Genomic DNA, 27,211 nt, shown 5'->3' on the forward strand with positions numbered 1-27,211 from the left:
TCCGAACTACAAAAGCCATGTCCTTCCCAGAACGGAAACAAGCATCCGAGGACCGGCCCGGTTTCGAGGTAACACCTCATCAGCCCGGCTAGCTTGATTCCAGTGGTGTGGAGTGCCTGGGACTCACGTCTGAGCATCCCCAGTACACTTAGAGCGGTAACTGCAAACACAACAATGATGGACAGAATGTGGATCAATGTCACACATTCACCCCAGTCCAAAGATCTGGGCCCAAATCCATCGTTTTTCCACTCCACACCACCCTGGGTTAGACAATGGCGATATGCAAATCAGCGCTGACCCTGTGCCCCATGGGAACAGTCCAGTCCGAACTACAAAAGCCATGTCCTTCCCAGAACGGAAACAAGCATCCGAGGACCGGCCCGGTTTCGAGGTAACACCTCTCATCAGCCCGGCTAGCTTGATTCCAGTGGTGTGGAGTGCCTGGGACTCACGTCTGAGCATCCCCAGTACACTTAGAGCGGTAACTGCAAACACAACAATGATGGACAGAATGTGGATCAATGTCACACATTCACCCCAGTCCAAAGATCTGGGCCCAAATCCATCGTTTTTCCACTCCACACCACCCTGGGTTAGACAATGGCGATATGCAAATCAGTGCTGACCCTGTGCCCCATGGGAACAGTCCAGTCCGAACTACAAAAGCCATGTCCTTCCCAGAACGGAAACAAGCATCCGAGGACCGGCCCGGTTTCGAGGTAACACCTCTCATCAGCCCGGCTAGCTTGATTCCAGTGGTGTGGAGTGCCTGGGACTCACGTCTGAGCATCCCCAGTACACTTAGAGCGGTAACTGCAAACACAACAATGATGGACAGAATGTGGATCAATGTCACACATTCACCCCAGTCCAAAGATCTGGGCCCAAATCCATCGTTTTTCCACTCCACACCACCCTGGGTTAGACAATGGCGATATGCAAATCAGCGCTGACCCTGTGCCCCATGGGAACAGTCCAGTCCGAACTACAAAAGCCATGTCCTTCCCAGAACGGAAACAAGCATCCGAGGACCGGCCCGGTTTCGAGGTAACACCTCTCATCAGCCCGGCTAGCTTGATTCCAGTGGTGTGGAGTGCCTGGGACTCACGTCTGAGCATCCCCAGTACACTTAGAGCGGTAACTGCAAACACAACAATGATGGACAGAATGTGGATCAATGTCACACATTCACCCCAGTCCAAAGATCTGGGCCCAAATCCATCGTTTTTCCACTCCACACCACCCTGGGTTAGACAATGGCGATATGCAAATCAGCGCTGACCCTGTGCCCCATGGGAACAGTCCAGTCCGAACTACAAAAGCCATGTCCTTCCCAGAACGGAAACAAGCATCCGAGGACCGGCCCGGTTTCGAGGTAACAGCAATGATGACACCACGCTGGCGACGCAGTGGGCAGCGTTAAAGGCGGTCCTGAGAGGAGAATTTATCTCTGTCTCGACGGCGGAAAATGCGGAACGTCAGGCCAAAAGGGACAAGCTCACCCAGAAGACCAGGGAATTAGAGCAGATTCATAGGAGGACGGGGGCCCCAAGAATATGGCGTCAATTGAAAGCAGCTCGTCAGCAGCTTGCAGCCCTGGATCTAGACAGGGCGGAATACGCTGCCTTACGATTAAAACAGGCATATTATACAGGGGGGGACAGATGCGGGCGCCTACTGGCGCACAAGTTGCGCGCGGTTACTCAGAAGCGGGAAGTTCAGGAATTGAGGGGGAAGGATGGTCTACCTGTCACTGGGGAAAGGGCTATAGCTGGGGCCTTCAGTGACTTTTATGCCGAACTATATGCGGCTGCCCCACCGGACCCAGAGGCGGAAATCGATATCTTGGCATCGATCCCACTGTCGGTTCTGACACAGGACCAGACTGACTGTCTAGAGAAAGACATTCGCCCGGAGGAGGTAATCTCGGCTATTTCCCGACTCAAACTGGGCAAAGCTCCGGGCCCAGATGGGTTTCCAGCGAGCTTTTATAAAACCTCTGTGCCCAGTTGGCCTCACTGCTTGCCAAACTCTTTACCTCTTTCGCGGAGGAAGGGGCGATCCCGAGAGACCTACTTGAGGCCTCCATTGCGGTCATACCTAAACCGGGCAAAGACCGCACGGATTGTGGAGCATATAGGCCTTTCTCTCTCTTAAATGTGAACCTCAAGCTCTATACGGGGATCCTCGCCTCCAGACTAGGTCCATACATGGGAGGACTGATTGATCCAGATCAGTCTGGAATCATCCCGGAGCGACAGACCTCTGATAACACCAAGAGGGCCCTCCACCTCCTAGAGAAGGCTGCCCGCACGCGGGGTGAGTACATGATGTTGGCTATCGATGCCGAGAAGGCATTTGATAGGGTGCACTGGCCCTACTTGGAGAGAGTGTTAGTGAAGGCCGGCATGGGACCCAAATTCCGTATCAGAGTGTTGAATTGCTATAAATTTCCTTCTGCTGCGGTCCGGGTTAATGGCTATTCGTCTCCGCGGTTCAAGATCGAACGGGGCACCCGACAGGGATGTCCGTTATCCCCCCTACTGGTCCAGGGGATCAAGGTTGGGGGCGACGTTCACACCATAAGCCTATATGCTGACGACGTCCTGCTGTCCCTTGCCGACCCCCGGACCTCACTCCCTGCCTGCCTTGACGATCTTGCTCGGTTCGGCCGGGTATCGGGCTTTAAAGTCAATATGGCCAAGTCGGTGGCCCTAGACTTGTCACTGGAGCCATCCACACGTTCCCTCTGCAGTGGGCCTCGGAGGCGGTCCCGTATCTCGTGATACAGCTTGCCCCTTCTCTACAGACCACTGTGGATATTAATTACTCCCAACTAAGACAGAAAATCAGACGCGAGCTGGGACAATGGAAATACTATCCGCTGTCATGGCTCGGCAGGGTGGCGGCTGTCAAAATGACGATTCTTCCTCAAATACTTTACCTCTTTCGCACTATACCCCTCACTCCGCCCAAAGGCTGGATTAAACTGATGCAGTCAGAGCTCTCGCAGTTCATATGGAACGGGAGGAAGCCCCGTTTGAAGTCGCAAATAGCGATGGTTGTGCCGGAGCAGGGAGGAATTGGGATCCCGAACCTAGCTACATACTTTCAAGCAACACAGTTACGCTTTCTGGCAGAATGGGCCCGATGGGAATCTGGGAAACATTGGTTGTTTCAAGACCAGGCGATCGCGGGGAGGACCCTGCAAGAAATTCCCTTCATGCGCCGAGAACATAGGCCCCCTAACCTCTACGCGTCTTTCATCACACGTGTCCCGCTGGAGATCTGGGACCGGGTGGGGGTTCCGCTGGGCCTTACCACCCTGCCGTCGCCCCTCACCCCCATCCTTGAGAACCCCGATTTTCAACTGGGACTGGACTGGAAAGCTTTCGAACGCTGGAAACCAGCCGGCTGCCGCGCTCTCTGCCATATTTATGGCCCAGAGGGAGCAATCCCCTTCCCACAGTTCCGTCAGGAGTTCGGCCTACCGGAATCCGAGAGGCTCAGATACTTCCAGGTCAGACATTGGGCGCTTCATACCACGGTGAGAGCGGTGGCGGACAGGCGTCTGACGGATTTTGAGTGCTGGCTGATCACTCGCACGACAGACAAGCAGTTAATCTCGGATCTCTATAAAATGCTCATGCACAAACACAGCTACACCTACAGCGCGAGTAGGGTGCGTTGGGGGCGGGAGTTGGGGAGATCCCTTACACATAAAGAATGGGAGGGAATATACTATAGAGCGCAACACTCTGCGTACCATTTGGGGCTCACAGACACTCTTACAAAAGTGGCGACCTATTGGTACTATACCCCGGAGCACCTATATGAGATGGACAGTGGCAAGGATCCCCTATGCTGGAGGGGTTGTGGTCAAGTGGCCACTTTAGTACACATACTTTGGGAGTGCGAATTTCTACAAGAATACTGGCGCCAGGTCTTAAACGAGGTGGATGCCCACTTCGATACGGAAATCCCGCGCTTTCCCTCATATGTCATTCTGGGGCTGCCTAACGCGCTGACCTACCCGTTAAGATCACGGAGAGGTCGCCTGATCGCCATTGCTCTAGGGTCAGCGATACAGAACATTGTGGCGCATTGGCAATCAGCGCAGATTCCTACGCATCGGGGTTGACTCCACCGTCTGTGGATGGTCCTGGGCATGGAAAGGCTCACATTGTCCAAAGCAGGGGAAGGGGCCAGATACGCTGAGCTGTGGAAGCCATTTCTAGCCCTCTTGTCTTCCGAGTTTGTAGAGGTAACCTGCCCGAGATACCTCAGATTGTTGAGATTGACAGATACTGAAATGGAGAGGAAAGAATCAGGGCCCGCCCAGTAGGACGGCAGGGACCGAGGGGATGTTAGGGGGACCATGGACCATACGGGGAGGGAACTGGGAAGGGCGAGGGGAGCTGGGTGGGTGGGGGGGGGAAGGGGTGTTGTTCGTAGGGTATAGGATAGGTTGGGGATTGTTGGGGGGGGTCGGGGTTTCTTCTTACTGTTTGTGTCAGAAGACAGAGGTACGTTGCACCTTTAGCGGTCTGAGGAGCGCATTGGCGATGGGACGGTGCTGGTCTGCGGATGGGACGGCAACAGGCCACTTGACACTGTCAAGGGATCTAGGCACACGCCCATGTTGGAGCCGGTAGTAAAGGGGGTCGCTCCCAAGCCTTACTGTGTTTTTGACGCGGTCGGCCCATGCTGGGTTGTAGGCGACTTGCTGTGTATAACCATGATCTTGCATGTCGTGATCCACAGTGGACGCCCTCTCGCCACATTGTCTTGCCTGTCATCCATTGGGCTGCACAGCGGCCTCTTTCAGCCTTACTGTACCCGTATTTTGTTGAAATGCTCAATAAAAATATTTTATAAAAAAAATTGAAGTTTTTAACCTGCCTGTGATTGCATCAGTCTCACCTGTTTTCTGTAGAAACTTGTGGTTTTTACTTGCCCATGACTGTCTCATTTAATCTGTTGAATTGTGGGATTTGCAGTCCAAAATCTGTTGTTTTTTTCCTCACATTCCCTGTGACTACTTGTCTTTCCCTCCTAATTTCTCCCTTGCTCTGTGCTCCAACCTGAATGTTAAGAAATCTACCCCCAGCTTCCATTTTATGTTAGCAAGTGAATGAAACCAGACCCCTCCCCTTTCCCCCTTAGCAACAGGTATATTCTACATCAGAGAGTGAACAGAGGGTGCTCTGAGACAGCAGTAATCTGCTGTGAGCTGTTGAAGCTGTGTTTTGTAGGGATTGTGCACTCGTTTTTTGGCTAAGAGAGTGAGTAAGGTTTTATACAAACAGTATTGTTAGAGGACAAAGTTTGTTAGGCCCTTACCTGCAGAAATCCAAAGTGTAGATTTAGCCTGTTTGTCTCCTAGGAGATTCTTAATAGACAAACAGCTTCCAACTCCCTGGCTAGCAAACCTTGACCGAGATCGCAGGGACCTTATATAGTCTGCTATTGGATGGTACATGTGTGCACTGATTGGTGGTTGCATCTGGTGTTTCTATTGGTTAAGGGTTAGTGTTCTCATTGTCTGGTTATTTGAGGGTTCTGCTTGGTTTCTGGGTCAGTGATTCTATTCATGTAGGGCTTAGGGTTAGTGATCTGATTAGTGGATAGGTTTAGGGTTTCGGATTGGTTCCTGGGACTGGGCGTTCTTTTGGATGTAAGGCTTAGGATTTCCAGTGTGATTGGTTGTTGGGTCTAGGGTTGGGACTAGGGCTAGGGTTAGGCTTTCTAATGGATATAGGGCTTATTCTGTTGTGCCTGATCGAGTGCTTGGACCAGGGCTATTATTGGTTGTAAGGGCTTGGTGTCCTATTGGTTCTAGGGTTTAGGGCTATTGTTCTGATTGGTTAGGGCTCCCACTGGTCAAAGGGGTCACCTTATTACTAGGGCTATTTAAGGCCAGGGCTTAAGGGCATCTCATCCCAGGTGTCAAGGCTAAGGGAGGAGAGGACAAGTGTGAGTGCCTGTTTGAGCCTGTTCAAGACTGGTTGTGACTAGGGCCAGACATGCTGCCCATTTTTACATACACCAGCACCTACCCAACACCACCCACATCCACCAACAGAGTAACACACTCACGCCAAATATACTACAAACTAACACTATGCACAATTCAATGCCTCAGCACTCACAACAAAACCTCACAAACCACACCTATACACCCTTCTATCCTAACTACCACACACTTTCACCATCACCTCTAAACATTACACAACTCTATCCTAAACCATTAGCAATCCACTCATCACTAACACAACCCAATTGCACACCACACTGTACTATATCCCAACCAGATACACACTCCCTGCTCTAATTATAAAGATCAGACCAATTTTTGTCACTAACAAACCTATATTCAGCCTTCCACCCTTTCTCCGACCAACACTCTCCTCTTCTTTCAACCACAATAAAACAACCACACATCTACACCCCACTACACCACACATATTACCTCTTGCAGTCTAAGACACTCACATCTGAAAGAGACACGTTAGTGATAGATTCCTTACCTTAGAATATCCCCAGGCGTCAGACTGGATCCGGAAAATTTTGCGTAGCAATACCCGGCAGGCATCGTCCGCGTCCGTTGTCGGCGTCGTTAGCGCCGGAATGACGTCGTCGGAGTACTTAGACGCCGCCCATGCGCGCTGACGTCCGTTCTTATTTTTTCCGCGCGAGCTAGCGCAGATCCGGAGAAGCTCTACCCCTTAGTCTTTTTTGACTAAACCTTTTGATCTTTTTGATCATTTCTCTACTCGAGTCTTCAACTCCGACTGTGCTGGTAGGGATGCCCGGGTTCAAACCCTGTTCCAAGTGCGACCGACTGATGTCGGTTACCGACCCCCATCGCCGGTGCCTGAAGTGTTTAGGCCTCAACCACGACGACCGTACCTGCTCCGACTGCCGGGCCCTGACTTCGAAAGCTAGGCGGGAGCGGTCCCGCAAGCGGCTCGAGCTCCGGCAGTCGGCCCCGTGCCACTCAAGGTCCCAGTCCCACGGGAGGTCGAGGGACCGGTCGCGGGGTCGGAGTCCTCGCAGCTCCGGGAGTGGACATCGGTCATCGGGATCCAAGTCCTCAGGTAAGAGGCATGAGAGGTCGGAGAGGCGTCATCGTTCCTCCGACCCACCCCGACGCTCATGCGATGCGGCTGGGGGTTCGGGTGACACCACCCACGCGGCTCCGACTGAGTCGCAGGCGTCACCACCTGCCCCACACCTTCGGGTCCCTGGGCATGACGCAACGCCAGAGGAGGTCGAGCGGTACCTCATTGCCATGAGGTCCCTCCCTCCTCAGCCGGGTCCCGTGGCACCTTCGGGCCCAATGGCCCCGGCTGGAGGTCCTAGCGGGTCGGGTGCTTCGGCCCCGACGCCGCCGGGTGCTTCGGCCCCGGCGCCGCCGGCGACTTCGGTCCCGGTGCCGCAGGACCTCACCGTATCCGCTTCCGGATCCGGGTCGTCGCCGGTCGACCTCACGACCTCACCAGCACCGGCCCCGCGGGTGTCACCCCCGGCGCCCCCTGTGGACGCCGTCCCCAATGTTCCCTTCGGTCCGACTCTGGCACCGGAGCGACGCCGCTGGGCGCCGCTTCTGACGGCCTTTGGAGATTTTTATTTCCATGAGGAGGCCCCGTCTGTTGACCCTGTTCTACAGGAGATGGGTGACGAGGGTGATTGGGAGGGGTCTGCGGACCCTCTGGCAGAGGACTGCCAGTCTCAAGAGGACTGGACATATGAGCTTGGGGAGGCCAGTGGTATTGACACTTCGCCAGACACTGGATTTGTCTCCCCTCCAACCGTGGCTACGGAGGAGGGGGCTGCTTACAGTGTAGTGTTGACGAGGGCAGCCAAGGCCTTAAACCTTGAGCTCCTCGTCGCGGCCGTGAGGACTAACCTCCTCACTGAGGTCCTTAAACCGCAGGCAAGCTCGAGTGAGCCTCTGCTGCCGTTTAATGAGGCCTCGTGTGACGTTCTTGTGGGCACTTGGTCCTAGCCCACCACGGGTCCGCCTGTGGATAGGAACGTGGCCAGACGCTACCACCCGGCTCCGGGACGTGCTGCCACAATGCCCTGAGGAGGTCTGGGCTAAACTCACCCAAGTCCTTGCGGAGGGTCGAGATGCAGCGCGATATTCCATCCGGTGTGGGCTGGATACCACGGACTCACTGGGCAGGGCGATGGCAACGACAGTTTCGGTTCAACGCCACGCCTGGTTGAGGACCGCCAACTTTTCGGCCGATGTCCAGTCCACTCTTCTGGACATGCCGTTCGATGGCCGTCGTCTCTTTGGCGACAAGGCAGACCATGCGCTTGAGCGTTTTAAGGACTCCAGGGCTACGGCCAAGTCCTTGGGCCTCTCGGCCCCACGCCAGCAATCGGGTGCCTTTCGTTCCTTTCTGGCCACGGAAGGGGCGCCCCCACACGAGCTGCCAGCCACGCATCGCAGAATGTTCAACAGCGCGGTGGCGGACGTGCAAACCGCCGTAACGGCGGTCGGGGACAACGGCGAGGCCAGTCCACACCTCCCTCCACAGCACCTGCCTCAAAACCTTCCTAGTCCGTGTTTTCAGGCCCATGTGACGCCAGTGGGTGGCAGGGTTCGCCATCATCTCTTCCACTGGCGCAATGTCACGTCGGACGGGTGGGTGCTGCAAATCGTCCGAAGGGGCTACTCCCTCCCCTTCGAGGCGTCCCCTCCAGCCATGCCACCGCAATGCCACTGAGTATCGGGGGATCATTTGCGACTTCTGCAGGAGGAAGTTACGGCCCTCTTGGCCAAGGGGGCATCGAGCGCGTTCCTGGGCCAGAAGTAGGGTGTGGTTGTTACTCCCACTACTTTCTGGTACCCAAGAAGGGCAAAGGGGGCCTACGCCCTATCTTGGACCTACAGAACGTCAACGGCTTCCTCCGGAAGGAGAAGTTCAAAATGCTGACACTGGCTCAGGTCCTAGCTGCCCTGGACCCAGAAGACTGGATGGTAGCGTTGGACTTGCAAGACGCTTATTTCCACATCCCCGTCCTGACGGCCCACCGGCGCTACCTCCGGTTTAAGGTTGTCCACGAGCACTTTCAGTTTACCGTGCTCCCCTTCGGCCTTACCAGCGCCCCACGGGTGTTCACAAAGGTGATGGCGGTGGTCGCAGCTCATCTTCGCAGGTTAGGGGTTTCAGTCTTCCCCTACCTCGACGACTGGTTATTGAAGGCTGGCTCGCCCCAGACAGTCGTCAGCCACCTCCAGACGACGGCAGACCTCCTTCATCAGCTGGGGTTCTCCATCAATGTGCCGAAGTCACACCTATGCCCCTCTCAGAAGCTCCTCTTCATCGGAGAGGTTCTCGACTCGGCGCAGTTTCGGGTTTATCGTCCCGAACAGCGGGTCCGGGATATACAGGCTCTGATTCTACTCTTTCGGCCTTTATCTCGGGTCTCGGTCAGGTTGACGCTGCGGCTTCTGGGGCTGATGGCCTCCTGCATCCTTCTGGTGCATCAGGCTCGGTGGCGGATGCGGGCTCTGCAGTGGGACCTGAAGTTTCAGCTGCAGTGGTGGCTCACGGACCGCAATTGGGTCAGCGGCAGATCCCTCTCCCTTCCCCAACCGGAGTACGTAGTTGTGACGGACGCGTCCCTCCAGGGCTGGGGAGGCCACATGGGAGAGGCGGAGATCAGAGGCCTCTGGTCTCCAGCGGAGTCCCGGCTCCATATCAACCTTTTGGAGCTGCAGGCGATTCGTCTAGCACTGAAGGCATTCCTCCCCTCTGTCCGGGGGAGTGTAGTGCAGGTGTACACGGACAACACCACCGCCATGTGGTACTGCAACAAACAGGGCGGGGTGGGGTCGTGGACCCTTTGCCAGGAGGCTCTGCGCCTCTGGCAGTGGCTGGAACAGCAGGGCGTGACCCTGGTGGTTCAACACCTGGCAGGTTCTCTGAGCGCCAGGGCGGACGAACTCGGCCGTCGGTGGATGATGGATCACGAATGGCGTCTGAACTCGGACGTGGCGCAAGGCATCTTTCAGCGATGGGGAGAGCCTTGGTTAGATCTATTCACCACCGAAGAGAACGCGCAATGTCATCAGTTCTGCGCGTTGGAATTTCCAAGGCGGCACTCGCTCGGCGACGCTTTTCGTCGCATGTGGAGTTGCGGTCTGTTGTACGCCTTTCCGCCTATACCACTTCTGCCCAGAGTGCTGAAGAAGATCAAGCGCGACCGGGCACAGGTCATCCTTGTGGCTCCGGACTGGGCACGGAGGTACTGGTATCCAGAGCTACTCAGTTTGTCAGTCGATCCCCCGGTTCGTCTGCCTCTTCAGGAGGACATTCTGTCGCAGCAGCAGGGGACGGTCCTCCACCCGAACCTGTCCAGTCTCTACCTCCATGCTTGGAGATTGAGCGGCGACAGTTGAGGCCATTTGACTTGCCTCCTGAAGTCTGTAATGTCATTCTGGCAGCCAGGCATCCCTCCACAAAGTCGGTATACGCCTGCAGGTGGAACAGATTTGTGGCATGGTGCACAGCAAAGGCTGTGGATCCTCTTTCTGCCCATCTTTCTGAGGTTCTTCTCTTCCTTCTTTCTCTTGCCCAGCAGGGCTCTGCTCTGGGCACTATCAACGGCTACCTTTCTGCCCTTTCAGCCTTTCTAAGGCTGCCTCATCAACCTTCTTTGTTCAAGTCCCCTATTGTAAATCGCTTTCTGAAGGGCATCACACACACGTTCCCTCCTGTTCCGTTTGTGATGCCTCAGTGGGACTTGAACCTTGTTCTTACGTTTCTGATGTGCGCTCCCTTTGAGCCACTTCACAACTGTCCTCTCCGTCTTCTTACTTTGAAGACTGCTTTCCTGGTTGCCATCACCTCTGCCAGGAGAGTGAGTGAGCTCCAGGCTCTTTCATGTACACCCCCTTTCCTTTTTGTCCATCCGGAGAAGGTTGTGTTGCGTACTAAGCCATCTTTCCTGCCCAAGGTTGTTACGGCCTTCCATATCGGGCAGTCTATCACCTTGTCCACCTTCTTTCCGCCACCGCATCCCTCTAAAGAGGAAGAGCGGCTCCACCGTCTGGACCCAAAACGTGCGCTTTCATTCTATTTGGACCACACACGCCAGTTCCGGGTGGATGACCAACTCTTTGTTGGTTACGTGGGCGCTAAGAAGGGGAAAGCGGTGCACAAGCGGACCATCTCTCGTGGATCATCTTGTGTATCCAGGCATGTTACTCCTTGGCTAAAAAGGAGCCCCCTGTTGGATTGTGGGCTCATTCCACCCTGGCCACGGCGACTACAACTGCCCTGGGCCGGGGAGTGCCCTTGCAGGACATTTGCCAGGCAGCTACGTGGGCCTCGCTGCACACGTTTGCAAGACACTACTGCCTGGACAGTCAAGCCCGGAGGGATGGCTTCTTTGGCCGTTCCGTCCTCCAGGACTTTCTGATGTGATTATTGGTTCGCAGACCCACCACCGGGGTTGGTATTGCTGGGGTATCTATTTGAGGTAAGGAATCTATCACTAACGTGTTTCTTTCAGATGCACAAGTTACTACTTGTGTAACAATATATCTGTAAGAGACATTAGTTAGTGATAGATTCCTTACCGACCCACCCATCCTCCCCGTTCTGCGAACCGATATCTAGGGTTAAGGTCATCCCCTTTCAGGGCCCTAGTTTCATGGCACCAGTGTTGGTTCTATCATGGCTCTGCATATCTAGCGCGGAAAAGCTGTGTATCAGAACTGACGTCAGCGCGCATGGGCGGCGTCTAAGTACTCCGGCGATGCCATTCCGGCGCTAACGACGCAGACGACGGACGCCGAGCCGCGGACGACGCCTGCCGGCACGCAGGAGTATTTCTACGCAAAATTTTCCGGATCCAGTCTGACGCCTGGGGATATTCTAAGGTAAGGAATCTATCACTAACTAATGTCTCTTACAGATATATCGTTACACAAGTAGTAACTTGTGCAACACTACTTCATCCCCACTTACACACAACAACATACACTCTACTCACAAACACATCACCATCCCTTTACCTTACAACTTTCACTCACAAACAATAATTTACTAACAAATCCATCTCATAAACCAAATACATCAGCATCCCCTTTCACTACTCCTCCAAAAAAATATCACGCACACCAGCACAACAAAATCTCTCAAGTGCAACACCTCAAAATACTAGCTATCACTAGCTACAAACATACACCCACCTTTCAAATTACACAAATGAACAAACTCCAATACCAAGCCTTTGCTCTTCCACCACACCCATCACATATACAGCATCACAGCAACTCTCTTTTAACCGCCTGTCATCCACTAGACAATTTTGAACCTTACTACATGACCCACATGTCTCACGCCAACCCTAACTCATACACCTTCCGCCCTAAACAGACAAACAAAATGAGCAACGTGCCACACCTCACAATTTTACTTCTCCATATCTACTGCACAACAAGGTTACACTACAAAAACAACACAGCACACCAACTCACTCTCAAACACAGTCTCCACCACCTACTCACGCAGACCCATCAAAATGCCTTCTTAGCCTGCTGGATGAAGAACCCGATACAGAAAAGCTACAGGATTCCTATCCTCATATTTCTAATACCAACACTAAGGACTCACCAGCTGCAAGCCTACAAAATACTGCCCACTGCTCTACAAAACAAAGTCGCAATATCTCCAAAGCACATTCTCTAAACTGTCTACTAAAAATGCTCAATTGCTCTCTAAGAACAAACATCACATCAATGACGTTCTCACTGATGCAAAATCAGACATTTTACTCATTACTGAATCATGTTTAAGGATGATATGGCTGCAGTCCTGCATGAAGACGTTCCTCTAGGCTATCAAACGATCACCCAAAATCGTATAGGCAAAAAAGGAGATGACCCAGCTGTTGTGTTCAGGCAAACAATATGTATCACTAAAGTTGACAACGTCTGCATAAAAAATTGTAAGGCCCTTTTCACCAGATAAATCCTACTCCGTCTTCCTCCTGTAACTTCCTGCTCCTTTACAGACCTTCACCTAGCAAGGTAACTTTCCCAGACACACTTCTAGATACTGATTCAAACCTGTTAACACTACACTCCAACCTATGCGTTCTGGGTGACCTCAACATTTGGGTTACAGACCAGATATGCCCCATCCAAAAAGAATTATCGCTGGCCTAGAAGCACTGAATCTGCATCAGATCATCCACAAACCCACAAACATCACTGGGCACATCCTAGGTGTCATTTTTGCTAATACAGAACTAGTTACTTTTCAAACGCTGACTCCAGTCACATGGTCAGACCACCATTTGTTTCCTTTCCAACATAAAACAACGCTAAGCAACGCACCTAAAACCACGTTACATGCATCCACCTATGAGCCATGGAACAAACTCAATTTGGAACGCTTAAAAACACAACTAACATACAGTAGAGATCTAGAAACAATAAATTCTGTTAAAAAGCTATATGAGTGGCTACAGAAAGCTTTTGATATCCTGATACCACAAAAAATCATACAAAGTAACAAAAGAAAACAATCACCTTGGAGGAATACAGAGACAAAAGAGATAAAACAACATATTAGGAAGCTGCAACGTGCCTGGTTTAAAACAAATGTCAAGACAAACTACGCCTACAGAAAATTAACAGTCCACTATCAAAAAAGCAAAGAAAAATTACTATTCAGACCGAATTCAAAATGCTAAATGTGCAAATAAAGAATTCTATATAATTCTCAATGAATCAAATTGCCTAGAAGCAGCTCATTCCATTTCTCAAGAGTTCACAGAAAAACGGGCAAACAATTACACGGACAAAGCAGACACGTTGGACACATACTTAAAACAGATACAAAGCTTCAGCACTAACCCTTTTATAAAGCTATAATCCAAGAATACTCTAACCCAGCCTCTCCGATCCTTTAAACACATTTCACACAAATAATTTATGGACCTGGTCAAAGCAAGCAGGCCTGCCAGCAGCCCTTCTGACCCGTGTCCACTGCAAACTTCCAAGACAATTCTTCTAACAACCTCTGCTGCCACTCCAGTAAGGAGAATCATCAATAACTCCTTAACTACCGGAATATTTCCAGAAGAACTCAAAAAGTCATACATATGCCCATTACTGAAGAAAACAAACTGTGATCAGCTGAACCCTGACAACTACAGACCGATTTCAAATGGACTTTTCCTGTGCAAACTGATAGAAAGATCAGATTTAGTTCAGATGTCACAGTTCATTGAAGAGAATGCCATACATTCAGACTTCCAAATGGGATTCTGTCCAGGATGAGACATAGAATCTGCCCACCTTGCCATCTGAGATGACGTGAAGAACACAGTTGACGGCAACGGAGTTGCTGCGCTACGTCTCTTGGACCGCTCGGCTGCCTTTGACACATATTTGAATATGACACTCTGATACAAAGACTCCACAAAGCCGGCATAGAGGGGACTTCTCTAGACTGGATCGCACCCTACCTCTGCAACAGAACTAATGTCATCCATACCCCACCTTTCTCATCAAAACCGTACTTAACAAAAACAGGTGTCCCTCACGGCTCTATTATCTCCCCATGTTTTTCAACATCTACATAATGTAATTTCCGGCACTGATCAATCAATTTCACCTTACATGCTGTAACTATGCAGATGATACGCAAATACTCCTTCAACTGCATTGCCCCAAAGACATTAGAATCTCGCCAATTTTCAGTTGTTTCAGAGCTGTGGTTCAATGGATGACCTGGAGCTATCTCAAATTGAATACTTTCAAAACGGATATACTCATGTGTGGCAATTGGAAACACCATGGCCCACTTGCCATGTGGCCTGATGATATGGGAACACCGCCTAAAATATCGAAGAAAGTAAGAAACCTCGGAATGACCATGGACTCCAAGCTATCGATGAATGCCCATGTGGACAAACTAGCAAGATCAAGCTTTGTTACTATAAAAACTCTGCGACTAATCTTCCCCCCTTTGGGATTTCCACACAAGGTCAAGGTACCATCTCGCTTGCTTTGTCCAAACTCGTTTACGCCAATAACCTCTATCACCTTTAACGACCATTAAAAGCCTACACGTATTCAGAACTCGGCTGCCAGACTACATATAAAACTGTTAGACCACATTTCCCCTGCCTTGAAAGCCCTGCATTGGTTACTGGTTTCCAGAAGATCCATGTTCAAGCTACTTTGTATCACCCACAAAGCGATAGATGGAACGGGACCACTCTTCATCAGGAATAAGATCACCCAACATATTCAACATAGGAACCTCCGCCTTAGTGGCACCTCGCCTCAAAAGCCCAAGATACAAGAAAAAAATGGGTGGCACATCATTCTCTGTTCAAGCAGCCACACTATAGAACTCTTTACCCCCCCCCCCCCCCCACATAATATCCACGGATAACCACCTTATCTTCAGAAAACTACTCAAGAATTGGCTCTTCCCCACATAACCACCATACACAAACAGATAGAAATATACAGCATATCTCTCTGTATATTAGCATTTATTTGTACTATAGATATGTACCTATATATGTGTATTGCTTTGCATAAACGTGTAGAAAATGTTGTCACAAACAATATTATATATAGATATTCATTAGTTCTGTTTAACAAATGTACATAATAATGATAGTTACATTATTCTATGTTTTTAACATGCATATAAGTGACTGTATAAATAAGTACAATTGCTTCACTGTTGATTTAAAAAAAGATATATATATATATATCTCAAAACAAAACCCTTTCAGGCATAGAGTGACGCATAAATTATGCAAAAAGAAGGAGAGAACTCTGGGTAGTTCTCAGTTTAGGTGGAAAGCAGCTCCTGTTAGAGCACTCTCAACACCAGCGAACTCTAGATCTGCCCACCTCAAATGTCTGTTTTTCTATCAGAGATTTTAAGCATAGGATTAGCACAGTGCTATCCACGCCGAGATAGAAATTACAAAGTCTTTTGCCATTTAAACAGCAAAGTCTTTAAGCATAGGACTAGTACAGTGCTGTCCTTGCCGAGCTGTAAAATAACAAAAGCCATTTATCACTCCAGGCACAATATTACAGCTTTGAATTGGTAAAATACCAACTCAAGCCAACCTGAAATGAGTAAAAGCAATCCCTGACACAGTGTTTCGCTTTAATTAGAGCTCTTCAGAGAGGTATAGCTTTGTCCAGACACAAGGGAGCACCCAGTATTAAGTCAAAACAAAACCCTTTCAGGCATAGAGTGACGCATAAATTATGCAAAAAAGAAGGAGAGAACTCTGGGTAGTTCTCAGTTAAGGTGGAAAGCAGCTCCTGTTAGAGCACTCTCAACACCAGCGACACTCTAGATCTGCTCACCTCAAATGTCTGTTTTTCTATCAAAGTTTTTAAGCAGAGGATTAGCACAGTGCTATCCACGCCGAGATAGAAAATGACAAAGTCTTTTGCCATTTAAACAGCAAAGTCTTTAAGCATAGGACTAGTACAGTGCTGTCCTTGCCAAGCTGTAAAATAACAAAAGCCATTTATCACTCCAGGCACAATATTAGAGCTTTGAATTGGTAAAATACCAACTCAAGCCAACCTGAAATGAGTAAAAGCAACCCCTGACACAGTGTTTCGCTCTAATTAGAGCTCTTCAGAGAGGTATAGCTTTGTCCAGACACAAGGGAGCACCCAGTATATATATATATATTGAGTAGTTCTCACCACACGTAACCACGTATCTGACTTTTGACAAGGGAAATGACGAAGAGTGAACCCGATTCTGGTGCCAGATATTCAGTGCTTTATTAGTGCAAATTTCATAGATCGCCCAGCATGTCCGCCATGACGCGTTTCGCCTCTCTCCAGAGGCCTGATCACATGACGTGTTGCAAACACTAAAAAGGGTACTTGTCGTTTAAAATGGCGGGGAATAATGGCGTGTTTGGTCTCCCATCTCCTCTTGGTGCCCACATTGAACATTGCCCAGATGTGGAAGCACCACAGGCTCCATCCCTGAACAAGTGGTGGGACGTTTGGTCGATTTATGTCATGGGGAAATTGACTGGCGTTGTCAGGGACAGGGTGGCTAAATTCGATACAACGTGACTCCCATTCACCACAAACATACGGAGGCAACAGAGGGAGGGCGGGCTCCACCTGAGGATGTTGAGAACATTGCGAGCAGCGGACATTCATGTTATGCCCCTTTCGGACTTGGGGAGCGGCTCACAAGGGATTCACATTTAGATTGATGGTCTTGTGCCCCTTTCCACACTTGGAGGAGGCCTACGCCTTATCTCCCTTCTTTTCTTTTTTACCTGTCCATTTGTGAAATGGGGAATATTGTGAACTTTGCGCTCATTATTTTATTAAGCATTACTCTTTGTCTGGAGTCTTACCATGTGTCACGTAATCTGTAAAAATGCAAAAATAAAGGCGTTAGAAAAAAGAAGAAGAGTTGTGCTTCACTCGCTTTGCATATTTACTACACCTAATGTAGGTGGAACTAAAATAGACATTTATCTGTGTAGAATTGTTATATTAATTGTGCAGTTAATATGAAACTAAAGCAATGTCCATTATCATGATGTCATCAGAATTGGATAAGGGTGACATCATTGTCTGGTAGGATTCGGGGTCATAGGCCATATGTTACTTGTAGTGATGTTATTGAAATCAAAGAGAGTGTAATCTCACTACTGCTTCTGCTGGCAGTTTGGTGAAACGACGTCCATGCAGTTATAGCTTATATGTTGTATTGTACGCTGTTCTAACGTTAGGGCTGTGATAGGTAAAGCTGCCTTTAGCCAGTATGAAAAGGGGGTACAAGCAGTAACCGTCCTTGTCTTCGGAGTGAGGCGGCTGTTGAAATTATTACTGAAGATGATAAATTATTGCTTCGATGAAATTTGATTTAAATTTGCTCCTGTGACTATTCCTGCTCTTTAAATATTGACAAGTACATAGGTTAAACATAGTTGGACAATGATTAACCATATGCTTTCATTTTTTTTAGTTATGTGACAGTGCAGAGGAAGGCGTAGATGGTGATAATGTCAATTTGTTTATTGTACACCCAACCACTCCTGCACAGTATTTTCACTTACTACGCAGGCAGATGGTACGAAACTTCAGGAAACCTCTCATCGTGGCTTCACCCAAAATGCTGCTTAGGTACCCGGTAAGTAGTAGCTTGCAATTCTACTAAAAAAGAACATATCTGTTTAAAGAAATATTAACACTCTATCCAGTACAATGCGTACCTTTATGTTACTTACATGTTCTTAATCCTGGTATTTAAAGGATATGGCAGTCCATTGTATGTATACCTAAAACGTAATTGCACCATGCCCTAAAGATAAACCAGTAATTGTATTTTTTGATAGAGACTTCTAGCCGCAGATTCCTCACCTCATGACTATTCCTCAGGCATCAGACTGGTTCTGGAAACTTTTCAGAAGGACCTCTGCGAGCTGGAAAGCGGCATATTGCACCTCAGCACAGATGCCATTTCACTTAAAAAGTGACGTGCGGTGCCTATATAGGCGCCACTCCTGCATGCCGATGTAAGTTTCTTTCTTGCCGTGGCACTAGACATGGTTCCAAAGCTTCTCTCGTCTCTGAGAACCTTTTTCCAGTGATTTTCTTATAACTTTATCCAGTGGGGAAGTGATATCGCCTCTTGAGACTATCGGTTTTAAACCCTGTCAGTACTGTTGCAAGCAGATGTCTGTGACAGATCCCCACCAGGTTTGCCTGTGGTGTCTGGGCTTGAGTCACAGCTCCAATATCTCTGAAGACTGAATTGATGAACCCGAAGGCCATCAGGGAATGCAAGGCAAAACTTTGTCTCCCAAGCACACGACGCAGTGTATGTATCGCTCTATGTCCCACTTGAAATCCAAGGTACCATCCCGGTCCTGTTCCTTTTCTTGGAGTCAACGGAGCCTCTCCAGAGGCCGGTTTTCATTGCACTCCAAATCCTTCAGTAAGCACAAAAAGCACGAGACGCTAAAGCAGAGTTACGCTCCTTTATACCATTCCCACTCCCCTACCAAAGTGTGTGGGTAGCGCCAACTGTCCTACTCCAACTCTCTAATTCGGCTGACTTTGGAGCCAATTCGGCATCTGGTTCTAGCACAACCCTGGTATCCAGGGTCTTCAGCCACACCGCACCACATCAAAGAGTTCTGTGCAACTTACACCGGCTCTTCCGACCTCTACCAACTCCCTCTGGTGCTCCTTCATTCCCCACCGAGCTGAGAGGGCCTCCACCTGTACGGCGGGTTCGCCCTCTGCACTAGCTGGACTCTCCGAACAACTTTTGCCCTCTGCTCCTGTTCTGTCACCACCCCTGGTGCATATACCCATGCCCGGCCCAGCCACGTCTACGCCTAAGCCTACCTCACTATATCTCAGACGCCGAATCAACACCAATCTGACTTCCACCGACATAGTGCCCATTTTCACACTCGCATTACCAAAAGGAAGGCAACTTTCTTTGCATTCCATTTTTGGTACTGACTCGTTCAAAACAGCTCTGGCCAAGGTGAGGAGTTTGCTTAGCCATATATAGAATGATAGTGGCCCTGAGACAGCCTTTTTCTCCCCTCCCGTGCATGGAAGAATCGACCTCCAACTCTATGGATATGCATAGTGCTGCCGAAGACTTTGACATCCAGCTTCCAACTATGGCTGTAAAAACAAATGTACTCCTACTAGGCCAGACTGCTTCTGAGTCCCTCCTGCCTTTTATTGAGGGCTTGACTTCTGTCCTCCTAGAAGTTTGGGCAAAACATTGCACTGGCCCCCTGGTTAACAGGCAGATTGCCAATCCCCATCACCATGTACAGTTTACTTGACCATTTTGTCAAAGCACATAATTCAGGAGAGTCTGATGCAAGCCTCCATCAGCTGGACCAACCCCAACAATTTCCCTACCACCCTCCCCCCTAACGGATTCATTGCGAGTGGAGGCATTTAGAAAACACCTCTTCTTGTCAGCCAGTTTGGCTCTGTGTTCGATCAATACCTCCTGTTTCCTAGGTCCTTGCACTCATGCCCTCTTGGACTCTTTGGCATAAGGTCCTCTATGTTGTACCAGAAGACCTTCTCAGTGTGTTTTCACAGGCCATTCAAGATGGACTAGATGCGGCCAAGTTCACAGTTGGTTGTGGCTTGGATGGACACCACCTACTCCGTTGGACGAGCTATAAGCACCATTGTTGCCATGCGTGTCTTCACTCGACTGGATTCTCGGCCAATGTCCATCCCTCTTTGATGAACATGCTCTTCAATGGGACTCGCCTACTTGGAGACATGACTGACTCGGCCCTTCAACATTTCAAAGAAAGTATGGAAACAACTCGCTCTCTGTGCCTTTCTACCCAGCCTTGACAGCCTCACCAAGTCCACAGTTCTGTAGTGGCTTTGGCCAAGCTGTGCCTTACCTGCCCAAACAGGGAAACCAGCATTTTTGCAGGAAAGTTTGAGGTGCCCACCACCCTCAAGCCAAGGTCAACGTGCCGCCTCATCCAACACCCCTTCCCCCCGCTTTCCCCAAACCCCAGCCCACCTGCAGCCCCACCTGCCAAATTTCTTTAGTGTACCCTTAAAGGGTCACAGCCCCCCGGTGAGAGGCTGAATCAACTGATTCTTTTTGGGATGGCAAGTGATCACATCGGTCCTACAAATTGTTTGCAAAAGCTACGCCTTACCCTTCCTTTCATTTCTGCCACATATTCCACTGTCCACCCAATGACTGACAGTCATCTCTCCATTTTTCAGTAGAAAGTGCAAGCCCTTTTGGCCAAAGAGTTGTCCGGAGAGTGCCGGAAGTGAGACATGATTGTTATTCCTGCTGCTACATTCTGGTGCCCAAGAAGGGTGGAGGTTTAGGGCCTATTCTAAATCTGCACCTTCCTCGGGAATGAGAAATTTAAGATGGTAACCCTTAAAGTTAAAAGTTAAAGTTAAGGGTTTTATAGAGCGCTCGTAGAACCAACGGTTTCTTGGCGCTAACGACAGACGTATGGGAGGGCGGAGAGGCTGACTACTCAGCAAATGCTTGCAAAAAGAGCCAGGTCTTCAGTTCCCGGCGAAAATCCATATAAGAAGCAGAAGTCCTAATAGTGAGTGGTAAAGAGTTCCAAAAGGAAGGGGCCAAAAAAGAGAAACTCATGCCACCATGTTTCTTCCTTCTGCAGCGGGGAATGCACAAAAGGTGTTTGGAAGAAGACCGGAGGTCACGAGTGGGGACGTACGCCTTGAGTTTAGCAGCTATAAAGGCAGAAGCGGTGCCGGCTAGAGCTTTGAAAACTAGGCAACCAAGTTTAAAATGGGAACGTGCAAAGAGAGGACCAGTGTAGAGCTTTTAGAAGTGGAGTGACCTGATGGTACTTGGGGAATATGTAAACTAACCTGGCCGCCTGGTTCTGAATTAGTTGAAGACGGCGAAGCTCGTAAGCCGGAATCCCTACGTACAGAGCATCGCCGTAGTCAAGACGAGATATGACCATGGCCAACAGGATAAGTTTCAATGCCGCGTTGGAAAAGAAGCAGGCAATTTTACGTATAATACGTAAATTGAGAAAACAAGATGAAACCACCGCACTAACTTGAGAGTGCATGGAAAGATCACTGCTAACTCGGATGCCAAGGCTCTTAACAGAAACTGAAGGGGAAGGTGACGGACCAAGGGAAGAAGGCCAAAAAGAAGAAGACCAGGGACTGGAGATACCCCCAGTAAGCACTAGCTCAGTCTTATCAGGATTGAGCTTAAGGTGGTTAGCACTCATCCAGTCGCTAATAAAAATCATAACTGATTGAAAGTTAGAAACAGAAATAGAAGAAGAAGAAATATTGAAAATAAGTTGGAGGTCATCAGCATAACTCTGACGTCCAATTTTTGAAGAGCAGAGATGAGAGGAAGGATGTACAGGTTAAAGAGAAGAGGAGAAAGAGAAGACCCTTGGGGGACACAACAAGTGATAGGACAGGCTGCAGCAGAAAAGCCGGCCAACTGTACGGCCTGCTGACGGTTCTCCAAAATGAGGAGACCCAGGCCAGGGAAGGGCCCCGAAGGCCAGCGCCTTGACACGATCGAACAGAATGGTATGGTCGAGCGTGTCAAAGGCCGCTGACAGGTCCAATAGGACCAATGCCTGGAAAGAATTGGCATCGGTTCCACATCTGAGTTCATCCATCACAGAGAGGATGACCGACTCAGTAGAATGCGCGGGACGAAAGCCTGCCTGGTGAGGATCTAAAAAATGTGTATTCTCGATGAAGGAGGTAAGGCAGGCTGTCACATGACTCTCCAAGATTTTTCCCAAAAAGGGGAGCAAAGAGATGGGACGAAAATTACAAGGAGAGGATGGATCAGCTCCAGCCTTCTTCAGGATGAGAATGATTTTAGCCGATTTAAAAAAGTCGGGGACCGTCCCTGACGAGAGAGAGTTGTTGAGAAGTGAAAGAGGGGGGCCCAAGCAAACAGAAAAAACCTCTTTTAATATGTGAACGGGACAACTATCAGAAGGGGAACTGGATTTAACCTTATTAAGTAGGGAAAAGAAAGTTTCCCTAGAAATATGAGGGAAGTTTTCCAGGCAGCCAGAGTTAGGGGGAAGATCTGGACATTGAAAGTTAGGAGAAGGAAGGTGAATATTAGCTTTGATTATGCAGATTTTGTCAATAAAATACTTGTTAAGAGAATTGCAGAGGGTTTGTGAAGGAAGAGGCTTAAGAGTAGCTCTTGCAGAGGTGGACAGATCATGGACAATAGAAAAAATGTCTTTAGGCTTATTGGCTGAGAGGAGAATTTTTGACGTAAAGTAATCAGATTTGGCCTGGAGAATGGATTTCTTGTAATCTTGTAATAACGTAAGGTACAGAGTTTTTAAGATGGAACAGTACCTATGCCTCCAATGACGTTCAGCCTGCCTAAGAGCCAGCTTTTTACATTTTAGCTCAGGAGTGAACCATCTATTTGCATCATGAAGGCGGCGGGTCCTGAGGCGTTTTAAAGGAGCCACGTGATCGCAAGCTGAGGAAAGCCAGTTGTTAATTGCAGTAGCCTAAGAATGAGAAGAAAGATCACATAGATTAGGGTGTGACGTGGAGAGGGAGTAGCAAAGAAGGGGTATATCTACTCGTCCCCAATTGCGGGCCCAGGTGTTAGAGGGGAGCAAGAGTTTTCTAGCCTCCACAAGCTCAAATGAGAATGAGATAAAAAAGTGATCAGACCAAGGACATGGGCTAATAGTAGGGATATCAACATACAAGTTAACTGACCAAACCTGGTCCAAAATGTGACCATGAATATGTGTCGGGGAATGAGATTCATATTACAGAGCAAGTCGGTAAATTCTTTGGACTGAGAATCCTCCCGTGGGTCAGAGGGCCAAAAGTTAAAGTCACCCAAAACCAATAAACGAGAATTATTAATAACCAGTGTAGCCAACAATTCCTCAACCGCCTGAAGGGAGAGCGGCTTGGACTGGGGTGGGCGGTAAAAAAGCACACATGTAAGGGGAGCAGTGGTGGAAGTAGAACGAACAACAAAGAAATCCACCGCTGCAATAGCGGGGAAAGACATAGGCAAAAACTGAAATTTAGAGTGGATAATTATAGCCATGCCACCACCAGCTTTCCCTTCCGGACGGTTAGAGCGTAAAATATAATAAGGCTCAGGGATTGCCGCTAATAGGTCCGGGGAGGAATCAGAGGAAAGCCATGTTTCAGTAAGAAACAACATGTCGGGCTTAACAGTGTCTAAGAAGGTAAAAAGTTCCAGCTGATGTCTAACTGCTGAACGAGTATTAAGAAGGTAAGCTGACACGGTCGTAGAGGGGGGGTCTGGGCCAAAGAAGACTGAGAAGGCACACAGGCCATGTCATGCGGCAAGGCATGAGCCAGCTGGCCCATGTACGGGGGAAGGGACACAGTAGGGCTGGAGTTTAAAATACCAATATCTTTAATGTGTGAAAGGACTTGACCAGGAAGAGCACAGTTGCCATGGAGTGCAACTAACTCATGAGCAGTGTACATAAAAAAAACAGCAGAGTGCCTGGCCCCTAGAACCCGGCCGGCCGCGGACGGTCGCAGACGAGCTTGCCTTTGGCTGCGCGTCGCCCAACACATCCGTTATAAAGGGTGAGAGCGGAAAAACAACTAGACCGCTCACCCTTCTGCCGGAAGTGGATGTTTCCCAGGAGCAAAGAGACAGAAAGAATCTCCCTCCATGACAAACGAGCAAAGCTCGCGGTGGAACAGGGAGAGGTAGCCCACTAAGAGTAAAATTATTAAAAAGGTTTAGGCAGCCGTAGTTCTGAGAGTGTCAATTTTTTTTAAATATCATGCAAGCAGAGCTAATCACACGATTCGTACCCCCGTAGTTGGAGCGCGTCCAGGTCATGTCTACCCTGGATAGTGGTGTTGGACCTGCAGGACGCCTATTTCCATATTCCCGTCCTGACAACGCATTAGCGCTACCTGCAGTTCATAGTAGAAGAGGAGCATTTTCAGTTAAATATCTCACCAACACCCCTCGTGTGTTCACAAAAGCGATGGTGGTGGTGTCAGCTCACCTGTGGTGGTCAGAGGTGCCAGTCTTCCCTAACTCAATGACTTGCTGTTGAAAGGTGGGCTTTACCTAGTCAGAGATGCCAGTCTTCCCCTACCTTGACCGTTGGCTGATGAAGGTGGGCTCGTCCAAGCTTGTCAGCAGCCACCTCCAGACTATGGCGATCCTCCTGTCATCTTAGGGTCTCTATAAACGTGCCGAGCACACACCAGACTCCTTCCCAGATGCTCCCCTTTATCGAAGCCATTTCGGATGTGGTTCGGTTTTGTACCTTTCCCTCAGGAAGGAGAGTCCAGGACATTCAGGCTATGGTCCCGATCTTTCAGCCTCGGTCCTGCATTTCAGTGAGGTGAACTCTGATGCTGCTGGTACTGATGGCTTCTACCTCCTGCTGGTTGAGCACTCCAGGTGGTTTATGCAGGCTCTGCCGAGGAATGGTCTGTCAATGTGCTTTTGGGGAACCACATCCAGGGGTGCGAACAGTCTCAAAAGCAACTGATGTCAGTGGTGCCCATGTTGGTCCTGCACCTCACTTCCAAAGCGGAACGGCCTCATGCTGGAGCCTTACAGCGCCACCTCCTGTAGTGCAGAGGTGCTGCTGGAAAATGTTCCAGATCCAGTCTTACACCTGGGGAATATTCAAATGGTGAGGTATCTGCGGCTAGATAGTGTCTACCAGAAAGTGTGTTACTGAAGGCAAATAACCTGTTCTTCTGGTGACAATGTGTATGTATTTAACCAGTTGTTCCAATCCTTGTCTTTTTAGATTACTTGGATGAAACTAGAATATATTGATGAGAAGGTTGCCGCCAGGCTTTGGGTTGAGGATCTGTAAACTAGTAAAATAGGAATATGACTGTGTTCAAGGATACCTTAGATAGGAGATAGATTTTGAGTGGCTGCTTTAAAATGATGATGCACTGAGTTTTATTAATATGGGAATGGTCCGGAATGCAGGGTAGAGAGAATTGTTTGATTGCAAATATGAAATATTTTGTTGTGAAGTACCATACAATACAACCATATCTCTATGTAGTGCCAAAAGTGATTGGTAAATAGGAGAGGTGGCTTTAAACAAGTACAAACTTGATTTTAAATTATGACTAATTAGCTGTTCATCAGCTTTTTACCAGCTCACCACCATATATTAATTTATTCCCTGTGGAGAAGTTAATTATAATAGAACCTAGAGGATGGAGCAAGGTGGAAGATTCAAAACGTGTATAGAGTTACACAATGAGGGCAGGCTAGCGGTAAAGTGATGTTAAATAGTATACGTTACATACATATCTTGATAGGTGTAGAATAGGTAAGATTTGTTAGTGACATAAACTGAACATATATACATATTAGGTCAAGCGCAATTAATGGCAGTTGTAATTAGCATTCCTACATTTCAAGAACTTGATAGAATCCATAGTTTCGATAATTTATTAACATGTTCTGTTTTGAATTTGCAATAAATGTGTGCTTCCATCTTCACATGTTTAAGATTTAAATGCCAGCTTTGAGTACCTCACAATGGGCTGAGTATCCTGCAACTAAATGTTTTGTATCGTGGAATACGATTGCAGGCTGGAAATATATATTTTCTTTATCCTTGTTCACTAACCAGTACATCGTTTAGAATGTAAAATGGGAGACTCAACACCAAAATATAGGTTTAAATCCAACCGTTGAGATAGGAACTCACTATAGTAAAAATAATTGTCTTTTAAAATGGAAATGTCCCCTGCATGGTGCAGTCGTGTTCCCCCTGGCTTGAGTGTCTGGCTGCCTGTATCTGATATCCTGTTTTTGGATGTTTGGCCGGGATCTCGCACTAATCTAGCATATCTGCAAACACCAAGCCTATCCCTTGACTTAAGTAGGTGCTGGATCTGTCCTGTGACCTGCAGGGACGCACCAAGTGTGCTCTCATTGACTATCAGAGGAATACTGCTCCTGTTGTTGGTTTACCACATTGGGCATTACTTGCAGTGTACAGTGTATGGTGAATCCATCTCTGACACTGGAGTCGAGGGCTTCTGGGATACTCATGTTAGCTTCTGTGTGCTTTTCCATTTACTAGCACTGATATTCTGAATGTGTGTTGTGCATGTTTGTGTATGTAACCTGCATAGTACATGCATGAGTGAGCTAGAGAGATTAACGAGACGGGTGGGATCAGTTTTGGGTACCTTAGGATTGACCTTTGCACAAGATGGAGGTGAGGTTGCTTCCCCAGTCAAAGTGTGTGGCTGACATCTCTAAAACTGGAGGAAGAAGACCTTGATACTGAAGTATGGACTTCCTTAGAAATTCGTTTTAGCCGTTTCCAAGCAAAGAACTACTGAATAGTCTTTCCGAATACTGCCATTTGGTAGATGGTAGACAAGAGGAATGGCACTGCAGATTCTGTTGTAACCTCACTCCTAGTTGAGCCTTATGGGTGCTACAGCCTGGCAACTACCCTGCTGTGAGAAGCATCACCGTACACAAAAACTGTGCTGGAGAGCAGCCTAGAAAGGGCACTTCAAAGGAGCAACCACTCAAGCCAGTTTTACATGTGTAGGGAGAGAAAACACATCTCTTGTCTGATTTCTGTGTATAAACGTGATATCTTCCTATCCCAC

At 48.8% G+C, this 27,211-nt stretch overlaps 1 protein-coding gene across 1 annotated transcript in view; it reads left to right on the forward strand.

Moving 5' to 3' along the window:
* Window positions 1-27,211, forward strand: part of DHTKD1 (dehydrogenase E1 and transketolase domain containing 1) — a 1,484,612-nt gene that overhangs the window by 1,083,714 nt on the left and 373,687 nt on the right. The window contains exon 13 of the mRNA XM_078674167.1: window positions 18,030-18,194. Coding sequence (XP_078530293.1) covers window positions 18,030-18,194 — 165 coding nt within the window. The remainder of the gene's footprint in view (window positions 1-18,029; window positions 18,195-27,211) is intronic.

This window comes from Lissotriton helveticus, chromosome 1_1 (genome assembly GCF_964261635.1).
Source record: "Lissotriton helveticus chromosome 1_1, aLisHel1.1, whole genome shotgun sequence".
NCBI lineage: Eukaryota > Metazoa > Chordata > Amphibia > Caudata > Salamandridae > Lissotriton > Lissotriton helveticus.